General features: G+C 40.5%; 2 protein-coding genes across 3 annotated transcripts in view; one reads left to right on the forward strand and one right to left on the reverse strand.

Moving 5' to 3' along the window:
• SYTL3 (synaptotagmin like 3) overlaps positions 1-11,418 on the forward strand; it is a 32,822-nt gene extending 21,404 nt beyond the window's left edge. For both annotated transcript variants that reach the window (XM_082049079.1, XM_082049080.1), the window contains 7 exons: positions 1,935-2,113; positions 4,312-4,414; positions 5,287-5,457; positions 5,679-5,778; positions 6,933-7,041; positions 7,950-8,155; positions 9,340-11,418. In XM_082049079.1, coding sequence (XP_081905205.1) covers positions 1,935-2,113; positions 4,312-4,414; positions 5,287-5,457; positions 5,679-5,778; positions 6,933-7,041; positions 7,950-8,155; positions 9,340-9,467 — 996 coding nt within the window. In that variant the 3' untranslated portion in view covers positions 9,468-11,418. The remainder of the gene's footprint in view (positions 1-1,934; positions 2,114-4,311; positions 4,415-5,286; positions 5,458-5,678; positions 5,779-6,932; positions 7,042-7,949; positions 8,156-9,339) is intronic.
• Positions 10,516-14,893, reverse strand: part of EZR (ezrin) — a 37,858-nt gene continuing 33,480 nt past the window's right edge. Inside the window, exons 9-13 of the mRNA XM_082049081.1 lie at positions 14,424-14,554; positions 13,586-13,746; positions 13,166-13,258; positions 11,971-12,222; positions 10,516-11,630 (exon numbers count right to left, since the gene is read on the reverse strand). Of these exons, the coding sequence (XP_081905207.1) occupies positions 11,466-11,630; positions 11,971-12,222; positions 13,166-13,258; positions 13,586-13,746; positions 14,424-14,554 (802 nt within the window). The 3' untranslated portion in view covers positions 10,516-11,465. The remainder of the gene's footprint in view (positions 11,631-11,970; positions 12,223-13,165; positions 13,259-13,585; positions 13,747-14,423; positions 14,555-14,893) is intronic.

A 14,893-nucleotide genomic window follows, 5' to 3' on the forward strand; every position in this document is an offset into this window, starting at 1 on the left:
CCCATAGTTTACTACACTGTGGAGTCTCAGGTGTTAAACTGACAAATGGATGAAAGTTTTGGATGCTATTTGTGATTCTGATGACAATAATTTGAACTGGTTTATAGACAGTCCAGGCTTAAAAGTGAAACATTTTCTACGGTCTTGTAAAGTGGAAGGCCAAGTTTCATTAAACTTCCTTTTGTGGGTAAGTGTTAGATGTTGACGACTGCTCCACGGAAATGTATCTCCCAAAATAGCAGGTGGCGTTGCTTCCAGCCATGCCAGCAGGAGTGCGATACACGGAGTCATTGCTAAATCCCTGTTCACTGAACCAAAGGGATGAGTGATTTCTGCATTGAATGTTTGTAACTCCTGATCAGGTGGGAGACATATATAGCAATATTCAGTCCAAACATTGTAATCAGAACATGTATCCAGCCTCTCTAAATAAATAAGTTCTGTGGAATAAATATGAGGGACTTCTGTAGAACTGTTTTTAGGACATACGAGCTAAGATAAAAATCTCTTTGTATTCCTTTGTCATGAAGGATTTTGGTGGAAAATAAGCATTTTCTGGTCAGAAGGATAAAAATATGTCAGTGAATGAAAGAGAAAAGCTGAACAAAACTGCAAGAGAGATTGATTACACTGCTGTGTGTCTTTTGGGGGGGCAAAGTTACATGCAACAAGTGTCAGGTCAGAACAGTCCTAACACTTCTTTTGACTTCCTCAGTAAGCACTCTGACTCTTCTTTTGTCAAGTTTCTTTCTTACTTAGAGCTTGTAAGATAGAGGAGATAGCTTCTTTAATGAAGCTGTTGGTATGAATTTTAAAATGAATATTTGGCAAGCTGTGCAAATGAATAAGAGCATCTGCATGGAAGAGAGATATGATCTTATAAACACTACTGTGTACTATTGGCTGCTGAGCTGTGCAATACAGAACCTCTTGGTTAACCAGTCCTGTGTGGGTTGGTGTTTATTTACGGAGGAAGGAGTGATCTAACACAGATATCTCAGCAATCTAGGGCAATACTGCTGTGAGATTAATCATAACAACAGTTGTGTCTTCAGGATATATGCTATGTAAAGAGTTTCTAGGGCTCACCTTGCAGAACATAATTCTAAATGAATGGAGACTGAACTGTTTTGATTTGGTTGTTAATTTGTTACAGTGAAGGCTAGATAGCACCATAAAGTTACGTGTAGTCTCTTCCTTCACTGCACTTTGATGGCCTCTGTAAATGCTGTTCACAAATGTTGTTTCTCTATGTGGCTGCACAGCATCCAAACATTTGCCCCATAGGTGCAAGTAGATGAAAGCAGAACAAAGTGGCTAAGGTGAGCTAGGAAACACCTTTTTAATGCACCAACATAGGACAACTGGCTGTCTTTCTATTTTAATCTTTCCTGAACTGTCTGCTGCGGTATGGAGCATGTCATTTTTACATGAAACTGGAGGATCTGTAGAATATTTACTGGGTGTGCAAGGCTGCTTTTTTTCCTCTAATATATGATAGAACCTAATGCCCTGATAGTGTTCCCTGCTATGACCTATGTATTGAAAACAGTCTACTTTGATGTTTTGTATGTTCTTAGATTTCAGAGTTTTTTTCACTCTCTTCCTTTCAGGCACTTAGCTCGTTTTACTCCTGGGAAGCCATAGCAGTTTTATGTGGAGACAATTTCTAGATCTATAAGTTATCTAAGAAAGCATTTTCTTAGCCTAGAGATCTTACTGAAGACAAAAAGGCAAAGCAGTAGAATTGCAATTACAGCAATAATTTTTAGAGCTGTATGGAAGCAACAAAATTTTATACAGGTTACCTGAAATATTTGTGATTTGCAGTAGCTCTGCCAGCTTGTCCATAAAGATACTGACCTTTGACGGAAATAAATGTTTTGCCCTGTTTGATGTGAAGCTACTTTTCTTAAATGTTTGTCTTTTCTTAGGGGAGTCTGTATAGCCTTAACAGCACTTGCACCGAGTCTGGCAATTTTGGCAAGGCTAATGTCACAGGAGAAATAGAGTTTGCCATAAGATACGTCTTCAAACCATGCATCTTAGAAATTTGCATCAAGGGATGCAGGAACCTGGCTTATGGAGAAGAGAAGAAGAAAAAGTGTAACCCGTAAGTATTTTGTACAGAAGAAGAAAAAAATAAGGAAAATACTCTGTTTTAAAGATACTTATGTATGTTGTTGTTGAAATTGATTGATACATGATAGTATGACATATTAGCACTTTCAGAACATTTAATATATATACCAACCTTTTTTACATCTACACACTGCAAGACAAATAAGTTTCATGCCAGCATTTACTCCATTCTGACCAATTTCTACTAGTAACTGTCTCTTTCTCTGTGTGTGACCAGCCAGAGAAACCATCTGTGTTGCTCCTGAGCGCGTTGGGATCTTGAGAATAACTATTCAGATTTTAGCTCTTAAGTTGGGCCTGCGAAATTAATGCATAAGTGGCTAAAACATGAGATGTCATGTTCCTGATTCATCTACCGACTCACTGTGGGTCACTGGGCAGTTGCTATGCTACTGTGCTTCCATCTTCTGTAATAGGAATAGGCATTTCAGATACTGCAGCACATTTGAAAATCTAAAGCTGTTTAATAATTATGTATTATTGTAGGAGGAAGAAACACCTTCTTCTGTGGATAAAATACACCACAGAAGTTTTTGGCTGGATAGTTAAGACTGGGTAATTTGTCTGCTTATTACTAAATGATCCTCCCTGACCATGCAGCAATCATGCGTAGAAAATCACCAGGTAGAATACCTAAGTACTGGTTCTTGCTCCTCCTGTCACAGCGTGTTCGGGCACTTGAGTGACCACATTGGAATTGCAGACTTGCAATCACCTTCACCCAGAGGGAAGATTGCTCTTGCACATCTTGCAGAGGACATTCATAAAGATGAGTTTGGTGATGCAAGGAGCCTTGCTGGAACAGCAGCTCATGAAACAGGGCAATTTTGGGGCACTTCAGAAGTGGCTTAATGTTCTTTAAGTCCCTGAGTAATTCAGCCAGGCAAAGAGTTGCAGGAAGCCTGAAAGGCAGTGTGGGAAGTGCTGTCTAGTGAACATTATGTTCTCTACCGGTATATATTTACATATTTCTGTTGGTTTCCAAGCCAACAGAAAAAGTGCAGTCAGTGTGCTCACGTGACACACTTGCTGAAGAGCAGATTGTTTAAAACCTCTTGAATTATCCAGCTTGTTGACTGATTTGAGATCTGGCTGGCTACTCTTTAATTAAATTGATCTGGGATAATAGAGCAAGGGGCTAAAACTTCTAGTACCTGAATATTTTTAAAAGTAATTTTACCTATGGATAAGTTTGGAAAGAATAGGGAAGATGTGTAAATTCTGCACTGACGATATGAGATACAGCTGACTTACCCCAGTAAGTTAATCAAGAGGCTGTTTTAAAATTGCTTTAAATCATAATATCTGAAATGTATTATACAAGTACAGTTTAAAAATATTTAGTACTATGTTAACAATTACTCTGTTCCCTGCCAAGCTGTGAGCAAGGACTGTCTGTTGCTAACATTCTAGTTTTGAAGCCGTAAGACAAATACAGGCCATTGAACTCATGGTAAGGGGAATATTTAAATATTAATGTGCATGTGACCTACACATGAGAAGCTTTGGGTAGGAATCATTGGTGCTTGTTATTGGCCCAACTCAGCTTCCATAAAATTTTTTTGTTGATTTTCATGGAATGAATGTTAAGGCAATTTTGAGCTCTTTAGAGAATCTCCCACTTTTCTTTTAGTGGCTGTTATAACGATTAGCATTTGTAAGAGTTATCAATGATTATGTATTATTTGTGTGATTATACCTTTTTTTGGCTACATGGTACTTGATGTTGTAAAGATGAGATATTTTCTTCGTGAACAAGCAGCAATGATCCTAAAATTGAGTGAATTTTGGTTTTGAGCATGTAATATACTGTGTGTTTTCATCATAAAGCTGCCACTACAACTGACAAGGTGACTTCCTTGGCTGCTGTTTTAGTAGAGGCCAAGAGTAAGAAAACAAAATATTCCTATTCAGATCCTAATGCTTTTCCCAATTAGAACAGGATTGAAACACATTAGCTGAATGATATACAGGGATCCTTCTAGCATGTCTGCTATAGATCACAGTTTGCCATTTGATTGCTTGGAAAAATGACAAAATCAATAAAATTGTTTAAGAATTAAGAAAAAAAATCTCCTCTCATATAATTATATTTTTCTTAGTTTGATTTCCCCCCCCCTCTCCCCCCCTTCTGTTCACTTTCTGCATGTCCTTCTCTCGATCTACAAGGTATGTTAAAGTTTATTTACTTCCTGATAAATCTCCTCGGAGTAAGCGGAAGACAGCTGTCAAAAAGAGCACAGTGGACCCAGAATTCGATGAGACTTTGAAGGTACTGTTTGCAATTGTGTTCTGCTAAATGCACCTTTCTATGGTAACATGTCCTTTTGTAATATACAATCCTACAAGTTCAGAATCATCCTGACAACTATAATTTAAAAAATCAGGTTTTTCAGTCCAAACAAGAGAAAATGCTTTTGGAGTTAGAGTGGTAAATTGCAAACCATCAGAAGAGTCTGCCTTTGTCCATGAAAACACCCTTAATGAATTCCAGTATTGTTCTGAGTTGTGACAAAAGCAACGTATCTTTCACAGATGCCTTTTTTTTTTTTTTTTTTTTTAAATGTTCAGGAACAGGGACCCAATACTCTCTCGAAGGGCTCTAACTATGTTTTGGGAGTGGATCAGGGCTTTAATTAGTGGTCAGCTGAGTTACTTCCTTGTCCCTACTGACTGCAGTGAGTAGATGTCCACTAACCAGAATGGAAGTTTTAGCACCTTCATTAGGTGTCTTGATCTTGAACTGACCTCCACAGCAGCCAAATTGTGCTAGGAGTGTAAAACAGAAATACAAAATACAATTAACAACAGCAACAACAACAACAACTATTCCCCCCCCACCCCCCCAACAAAACAAAACCAAACCAACCAGCCAAAAAGCCAAATGGTCTGGAATTATTATCCAAATCTTTAGCAAGGCAGGCCAAGGTATTCCTGGAATCTCGTTTCATCTTTGGATGAGCATTATTTAGTGTTTAAGTAGTGGGGTAATATGCAAATCACAAAGCACCTTCAGACAACATGGTTCTGTCTGTGTCCAGATCCCTTCAGCCGTGCCACGCCTGGCCTTCCTTTGAGGAGTCTGTGAGCATAGGCCTGCATTCATCCTGTGTGTTGCTTTGTAAGTGCTGTTTATCTTTCTAGTACAAGATTGAATACTCACAGCTGGGGAGTCGGCAGCTTCAGATCTCTGTGTGGCATGCAGGAGCACTCAAATACAGGGTGTTTTTGGGGGAAGTGGTGATTCCACTGGCAACATGGAATTTCGAAGATAACTCGATGCAGTTTTTCAACTGGTACCAGCTCAAACCCAAGGTGATTCTTAGTTTTTGTGCTTAGTTGTATCTTAACAGAAGTATGTATTAATCATAACAGTGAAACCAGTCAAAAAGATCACCCTTCTCAGGTCATTGAGGGGAAAAATGCGGTCAATCCAGTCCACTAGTAAGACATGTTGCAAATGTAAACAAGCTGTGAGAATGATGTAGAATACAATGATTGCGGTAGCGCAGATTTCTGTATGTCCCTTTCTTCAGCTTGAAAAGCCTGAAGATGATCTTATCCAGTATGGTGGAGAACTCCTCGTGTCTGCAAGACTGTCAGTACCAGCCCAGTATAAAAATGTCCAGCTTGAAGGTATGTGACATTTTAGCATACATTGGCTAGAAAAGAATTGAGATCAGTGAAGGACTGACAATGTGTCGGTATAATATTCCTTTATGGGGTTTTTAACAGCTACTGCAAATGGTGGTTTGTGGTGTATTGTATTTAATTAAAATCCAGATATTTGCCAAGTTAATCTTTTTGTTCCTTTTAATGCAAACAAAAGCTGCACATTATGAAGGCAGCAGTATGATGTGCCCAGCTGTTTGGCAACCTTGTGCCTGTCATGTTGCTAGTAAACTTTATTCTGGAGGTGATGCAGCAGTTTTACTACTCAAGGTAGAGATTGCCAGTTTAGGGGAAAAGTGGACGGGAAATGGCTGCAAGGGTACCAGACCGTCACCTTTGGCTTCCTCCAGTGGCTTAATTTTAGAAAGAGTGTTTCACTTGGAAGATATTACATTCCAAATGTACAGTCAGGATTCAGTTTTTGGTTATGAAAGACTTGTGAGGTACGTTAAGTATTGCTGTAGCGTGTCAGAGCAAGTCCTTGCTGGTGGGATGAAATACACACTTTGGGAGGGACAGGACAACCTCATTTTCCTTACCTCCATAGATCATAGTGAGGTATATAAAGGTTCAGAGCTCTACTAATGCTCTCTGTGTTCAGGACCATAGCAATAGGTACAGAGCACTAGAATGATCTAATTAGCTGTTGGCTTAATTTTGTTCCCTTTTTGTTTGCAAATGACCCCAAAGTTCCCAGCTTGCTTTCTTCCATTTTCTTCTCTGTGCCTGTCTGTGCACTGGGTCTCTGCTCTTTAACAAGAGCTGCAATTGAGGAGCGGTATCACACTGTGAGTTTGGCTGTTTCTCCTGCTTCTGACTTTGTTTCAGAGAAATGGTCTGTGTTTACTTTTCACACATACAACAGAAATCTGTGTTTGGAATCAGAATCACAAAGCAACCTGCTACTCATTGCTTTCTCTCTCTTTTTTTTTTTTTTTTTTTTTAAGGAATCACACACCGTTCAAGCAGGTTAAAATCTTTCAAGTGATCCTAGTACAGCACTATGAGTCCTTACCTCAGTAGTACTGCTTAGCCATGTTCCTACTTCCTCATAGCAGCATCTTAAGCTATCAGCTGAACTAACTGGTTATTTCATGTGATGAATGCTCCTGTTTCAGGAAAAAAAGACCAAGGAGTTCCCAACTGCCAGCTTCAGGTTATGATATTTGGGGCAAAGAACTTGCCCATGCTGAGATCTACTGGAATGCCAAACTCATTTGTTAAAGGGTATGTATGTAACCTAACATTTCAACAGAAAATGTCCCTCACTTTCTGTACAAAAGTATGTATTAACATGTTTTCATCAAAGACTGGCATGTGAAAGTGGCATTGTCCACATTCTTAGTCAGACTTCCTTGTAATGGTGACATTTGAGTGTCTGCATAACAGCAGCACTCAGCAGGGCGGTGACGGGTCCCACTTGCTCTTTGAGTCCTGAATGGCACTTCGGAACCTATTGATGTTACTTAAAATAGTAAACTCTAGATTTTTAATATCTGCTTTTAGATATTAGGATAGGGGGAAAAAAAAGAAAAAAGGAAGTACAAATCAAGAGGGTATTTTCATTCCTATTTTCAGTTATGCCTTTGCAGAATTGAATATTGCTTTGGATACATTAAAAAGGAAACTTTTATCCCCTTCATTCTAGACATTTTAAAAGAGGAGGGGACTGAATTTTTCTTCAGTGCACTGATAGTTTGTATGTGGGATCATTTTACTTTCTTACTGTCAGATGCCATTGGAAGCAGGATACTGAGGTACACTTAAACCATCTCATAAAGCCATTTCATCTGCTGTGGAATGTCTGTTCAGTGAAATGGGTGAGCATTTTATCTACTGAAAGGCAGGTTTGGGGCAGTATGGGGTAACAGAATGGGGAGTAAAGACTCCCTCAGCAGTCAGTGACAGTGGAGGAAAAGCAGACCAGAAGAGTTTACTTATACCTACATTGAAGGCAGACAGGAAAAAGAGCAAGCCCCAAGATAAACACACTAGGACCATGTTCTGCCTTGCACTTGAGCTGAACTTTTTTGTTGTTTAAGGCAAACCAAAGGGCCCTCGTTGATTACTGCAAACGTTCCATTTTCTGGTTGAGAAATCAGTAACCTCACTGAACTCTCATTGTTTTGGGGAAGTTGTCTTATCCTTCCAGACCAAGTGGAGGTAAAGTGCAAGTCTCCTGTCCTGAAGAAAGAAGCCTGTCCCCAGTGGAAACACTTGTTTGTCTTTGATGGTGTTACCCCAGCTCAGCTACAGCAATCATGTCTACACTTGACTGTCTGGGACCAGTCAGCTTTCAGCTCAAGTGATCAGTTTTTAGGAGGAGCCAAGCTTGGTGCAAGTAAGTTATTTATCACTAAAAATCACTACACATACAGGTCCAGCCCCTGTCCTAAGCAACTTGCAATCGTTGGGCTTTGATCCTGCAAGGACTGATGCACATGTTTTAGTTCAGGTCTGTGCAGAAGCTTGAGGTTGTCAATGAGAACTTTCAGGAAAGTCATTTGGTAGCATGGTAACTTCTAGGGTCAGAGCCTGGCCATGCAAAAGACAGGCACAGAAAAGCTGGGTGGAGTCAACTCCTCTAGAACTCACTATGCACTTAAGAATTGTTCCTTGAGCTGTTTTCTACAACTAGGCTAATTTTAAACACTATCTCATCAAAAGGATGCACAAGATCTAACGATCTAATAAACTCCAACCTTGCTTATATTTGTGCTTATTATTTTACATCCACAAATCAATGGGAGAGAAAGTGAAACTTGCTCAGAACCGGCTATTACATGTCAGTTTTGGGCCCCATTCTAACGTAAGAGTGACCCCCCCCTTTCACAAGCCTGAGAAATTTCTGAGAAACCCTCTGCTCCTTGAATGGGCCGGGTTTAACTGGTAGTTGAGCAGGGAAATGTTGTTGCTTGAAAGCTGCCCGATGGAGTCTCTCACCCCATCTTTGCAGAGCCTAAGTGCTTTGTTTCAGTGTTCGAGACAAAAGGCTCAAAAAGACTGAGGCTCAGTCACTTCATTATGGTATCAATGTGCACTTTGGAGGAGTATTATCACTAGGAATAACTTGGTGCTGTGCAGGCTTCCTCAGGAGCTGCTTTTGATTGTCCTTCCCAGCATTTTCCTTTTTGCTAAAGCAGGGACTACCTGCTTCTGAGTGAAGACAACTATCCCAGCCCTAAGCCTAGTAAAGTGTTACAGTCACTGGAGATGAACTGAAGCAGGCAGTTTCGTGCCATGCTGCTGTATTTAGTGCGCATGCTTGCTCCTCTGCTTTTGGTCATACAACCAAAAACTTTATTTGCCGCAGGCTCCGAGTGATCTTAGTTTAACAAAGTGTAAATAATGCTTCAAAAGTATAACTGCAATTTATTGCAATTTATCCCTTTGGAGATACAGAACAGCCGAAATTGCTATAAAAATGGGAAAAGCAGGTTGGTTGTTTCCTAGTCAACTGGGCCAGAAGTTGGGTAAGGCCAAATGAAAAGTAACTCTGTGACCTTTCCTTTTGCTTTTTTGCAGAGGAATCATTTGGCTCTACAGAGCTTGTTTCTCAGTCTGTGCTCCAATGGCAGGAGATGCTCCACAGCCCAAACACATGGATGGACTTTACGCTTGTACTGCATTCAAATAAGGAAAACTTTAAATGATGAGAGATCACTGCGCAACAACTTTTCCTTCCCTGTGTGTAATGTTTTAAACTCAAGTGGCACATACTTTTCAGGTCTGGGGAAAGGTGCACTGCAACAGTACCTGCTCCATCTTTTGGGGAACGGACTTTGTTACCTGTGTCTGTAGCTGGAGTTTAATGTATTGTTTCTTCAGGAGTGACAAACTCAGTTTGAAATGCCGACAAAGCAACACCAGCCCGATGATATGCAGCTTTTTTCCATTTCTGGGCCCTGCAGAACAGTAATTTAATCCCAGGAATAATACTTAGAGAAAATAACTGTTACCTTACGAAAGTTAACATGCTTTTGCTCTGATTGTGGTTTTTTTTTTTTTTATACATGTTCAGAGAGAATTAAAAACTAGCTTATCTTTAACTACTTGCTGCATGTGAGTGATGCTAACATGTCTGTGCTTCAGAATTATCTATAGTGCCACTTTTACTTCAGATTACCCTAAAAACCTCTGGCCACAGGCTTTACAAGTGTGAGCTGTATCACAGTGCTTAAAACCTGTTAAAATGTGTAAATTCTTCCTCAGTAGGAGGAGTGAGGGACCTTTCCAGGTCAGTGGGGCTTTTAAGGATCTCTGTGTCTTGAACTCTTAAGTCCTTATGCTAAGCTCAGGAACTAAAAGTACAGTAGCACACCTAACGCAAAATGCACCCTGCACAAGAAACACTTGACTCCAAGTCCTTTGTTACTTTGCAGATCTTTTATTTAGATGTTTGCTGCTGCAAATTAAAAAACCACACAAGATTCAACTCAAGTATCAAGCAGCATAGGTGTTGTAAATGGAAGAGCTGAGAACATAGTGTATCTCACTTTCTAACAGATTTTCAAGGAAAGGGGGAGATTAGTGGGGAAGGAATGGTCACAAAAATGCTCTCTGCTAGAGAGAATACAACTGTGATATAAACAAGCAGTCCCTTCATTTTTGGAGTCTGAAACTTTAAATCAAACGTTTAAAAAAATTAGAAAATTTGTTAGAAAAATAGGTGCAGTAAAATTGTATATATTGGATCATGTGTACATATAACAATTTTTATTAAGTAAAAAAATGATCTTTACAAATAATGCTTTAGAGCAAATAATCAGCTGCACTGTATCAGACTACAGTGTTGTTTAGGCATTTTTACAGATGCAAGTCTTATTAAATCTGAAAAGTAACAAAATATACAGAACAAAACTATTTCCCTTTAAACTAGTATTGCATGCACATATTGCATGTTTTGTGTATATATATATATAAATACTACACTATAACTGATCAGTAATGAAGCTGGAATGCAAACACAGTAGTGTATTAGATTCCAGAGTATTTGCCTAGTTGTTATGTGAGGAGGGTGTCAGTGTCCCCATGCCACACTTCTGAGCCATCACTGCAGAATTTCTCCAGGTGAGAACAGTAACCAGAAAAAGCCTAATTTCTACACAAAGTGGTTCTGAGGTGTTGTCAGTTCTTGTGTGTGTGGGGGTGGGGGGAAAACATGGGCATCTAGACCAAAGAAGAAAAATAGAGTGTACAAGGTACTTGCAGATCTCCAGTTCGACAACCTGTCTTCTTAACTGTTGGACTTTATGATGTAACTAATAATACAAAGGCATATGGCACAAAATTCACTCACAGTTGCTTATTGTTAGACCAAGCTGAATCCAGCACCTGCACAGGACACGTATCTTCAACTAGAAGCACGGCCTATTAAAATTTGTCTTGCTTAAAGAGAGATATGACATAAGGCCTTTTGGCACTAGGCAAAGGCATGAGCAAGGTACCAGGATCAGTGGTATGAGTTTTTAACTACACCAAATCTAATAGAAGGTATGGAATAAAAGGGAGATTCAAACACCTCTGGGTTTAGAGAGCATTTGTTAAATGTCATACAGTGACCCCTCCTCAGGAAAAACAAACAAAAAACAAAACACCACAGCATTAAGATCTGCCTTTCCCACAGTCCTGCCTTCTTGTTATAAGCATCATTACATCGCCTCAAACTCATCAATTCTCTGCTTGGTGTTGCCTTGCCGGATCTGCCGCAGCGTCTTGTACTTGTCGCGTCCCTGTCGCATGTTCTCCGAGTGGATAATATCATTGTGGGTCCTCTTATTTTCATCTCTAGCCTGGGCCAGCTCATCTGTCAGCGCCTGCAATACAAAAAACGTTAAATACAGATTATACAAGAAAAGCTTTTGGCTCACGACGGCAGTGTTCTTTGGTGAGAGCTGATGGTTGTTAGATGACTGGCCAGATCAGTGATATGGATACAACATATGCTTCCCATAAACACTATAGGTGATGTAAGTAATCTCAACACCTGAGCAATGAGACTAATCCTTGTATACCTCATATTTAATTCAAAGTGCCTATAAGAAACGTAAACAAAGAGAAACTGTCATGCTTTGTACGCTTAACCAAATGGTTAAATGACCTGTTTTCCAGGAATGATTGTTTCAATTACTCTGCCTCCTCCCAACATTGTCTTACCATCAGTTGCCTCTGCACACGTTCATTCTTCTCCGCTTCCGTAATGCGTTTCTCCTCATTGCGGTCATTCCTGATCCCCTCACTGGAGAACTCTGCACTGTAGGCAGAGTACTCGGATCCTTCATCTTGCAAGTTATCATGGACATGGTAGTTCACTGGCTCGTAGACAGGCGGTGGGGGTGGAGGCGGAGCAGTCATTACCAGCTGTAGCTCCTCCTTTGTCTTTACCAGATCCTCCTGGGCTTCCTTGGCCTTTGGGAAAGAGTGAAAAAATATTTTCCTGCATTTCTTGCTTTGAACCAGCTTAATGAACACTTCAGTGCTTATCCTTCCCAGTTTTATCAATCTACTATGAAAAGCAAGAAAGAAGGAATTAAATCTCTGCAGCTGACATGACTCTGTTACGGTCTTACGCAGAACATCTTTTTTCTTTGCTACTGATGCTATAATCATCCACTGTGCAGTGTGGAGGGGATCTGAACAAAGAATATTCTTCCAGTAAAACACAGTCTAGGAAAAATAGTTCTGAGAGAAACTACAGTTGTCTTCATCCTGTTCTCCATCTGAAGAGCTGTAGGCTATAAATATGGGTTCCAAAGAGCAAGAACTCAGCTTCCTAAGTTGGCATTTTTAATGCAGTTATGCATGAGGCAGTCAGCTCCCTGGCTGCTTCAGTGGTTCTGCCCACCCCTGCAGCCTGCTGCGCTGCTTACAGGGCAGTGGGAGCACCAGGCACTTCAGGCCTTGCATGGCTTAGTTTTGGTTTTAGTGCACCACATTACTCAACTCTCCCGACCCAGGCGCCAGGAAGCCACTAACAACAGCACACACTCCTCAAGACTGGGACCTGCAGTGCAGCTGCATTTGCAGCGCCTTCTCAACTGATGCAATGTTTTCAGACATTACATCATGCATTAAATGTATCATTTATACTTGCACCCCTTGCCCTCCGTGGCTCCAAGACAATGAGCACATTTTTAGGTCTTATAGAGGCTTCCACTTTGAATGGTGACTGAAGGCTTGTTGGAAGAAAGGTGTTTTGCAGGCATATTGCACACTCATTACAAGTCTGCCCTTCTCTGCAGGTGTACAGATGTTTGTCTCCACAGGTTCAGAGAAGTCATACAATGCTAAGCACCTTGGTACACTCTGCTCAAGTATAGAATTGCAGAGTAGCTTTAAAGCAAATACTCACCCTGATTTGCCACTCTTCAACCTCACTCTCTTTACGCCTCTTTGCCTCTTCAAGAAGTGCAATCTTGGCTGTATACTCTGCAAGCTCTGTAGCCTGTTGAATAATAAAGCTTGAACTATAAGAACTCTTAAAAATACAAAAAAATAAAAAAACCCCACAACAAAAAAACCCCAAACACAACAACAAAACACTGCTGACTGAGAAAAGACCCAAGTGTTACACTCCACTGTAGTAAAGACTGAATAGAAAATTAAGAACAAGAAGTAGGTTGCTCATGACAGAAACCAGTGCCACAATGATGCTATCACAGGCCCTAGTACTTCACGGCACTATGTTTTTCCCCGGAGAACAACGCTTTGCCTTACTCAAAGGGCATAGTAACGTGCCTGTATATCTAATCCTCAAAATGACTGGTCTTACCAGCTGTTCCTGGCTCTTTATCTGGTCCATAGTTTGTCTCTCCAGCTCTTCCTTGGCCTGCAGAGCAGCCAAACGATCAGCTTCCAGGCGTTCTGCTTCCTGCTGGGCTCGTCTCCTTTCCTCCTCCAGCTGAATGGCTCTCTGGATCTGATCCGAGAGCTCTGGAAAAAGACAGATCAATGCAGTTAGTCCATAAGCCTGGTCAAAGTGAAGGGTTAACTGCACAAGTCACGACAAGCACTTGACTCCCTTCACTGTGCACCTCAAAGTAACTATTTGCATAATACATTAAGTAACTGAATTTAGAAGTAGTCAGGTGCTCATTATAATGAAATCTTCTGCAAGGTCTTTGCACTGAAATCTGTAACACTGACATGATTCTGCTACCCTTAATTGACAGTTTACTGCAAGGATCAGATGTTGCTGTCTCCAATGTGCTAATCTGTGCATTGAAACAGAAGCTTCTGTTTCACTGGAAAGATTTCTTTCCAAAGTACTATTTCTGTTAGGAGTGAAGTACAAAGTTCTTGAGAGCGGAACTGTTGCTCACTGCTGGAAGAGGCTACACAAATGAAACCCTCTTGGCAGAGGAAAGCAGAGTTTCTGCCCTTCAGTTCCCAAATATAATACAATCAGCAGATTCTATACTACTTTCATGCTTTGGATGATCTCAGCAGTGCATGTTCATGTCTGTATTTATCCACGTAGGCAGATATTAGTACACCTTGCCAAGAGATCCCAATGTCATCAGATTTAGGGTAGGTGCAGGCAGGGACACATATAACCCTTCTGTGGAGCACAATACACATGGTCTCATCAGTCAGCACAAATACTTTACCTTTCTCTGCTTTCTGAGTCTTCACCTCATATTCTTGTAGCCTCACCAGCAGCTCCTCCTTCTCCCTCAACATTTGCTCTTTCTCCCTCTCAATTGTCTCCCTCTTCTTCTTTTCATTTTCTAGTTGTTCCCTGTTAGAAACAGATTTCATGCTTGAAACTCACTTCCAGACTGAAGCTACAGCCAGGAAAGCTGGCTGGGCATCTCTCCAAGCAGTTCAATGGAAGTGACTGCCACAAAACCAGAGCCACAAAACAAACACATACAGTTTGTTCCTTCATCACTTCAGAATTTTTGCTCAGTTTTGGATACCCCCATTTCATAAAAACATTTGTATTTTTGTTGCCCACCAGAGAAATTTAGAACACCAACTAGCTAATAGATGCAGAGAGAGAAAACCAGGACTCTGTACCGCACAGCAGAGGAGATTTAATTTTGTTACTTCTGTCATAGGGAAAGTTGAGGGGGGT

This window comes from Streptopelia decaocto (genome assembly GCF_964273445.1).
Source record: "Streptopelia decaocto genome assembly, chromosome: 3".
Lineage (NCBI taxonomy): Eukaryota > Metazoa > Chordata > Aves > Columbiformes > Columbidae > Streptopelia > Streptopelia decaocto.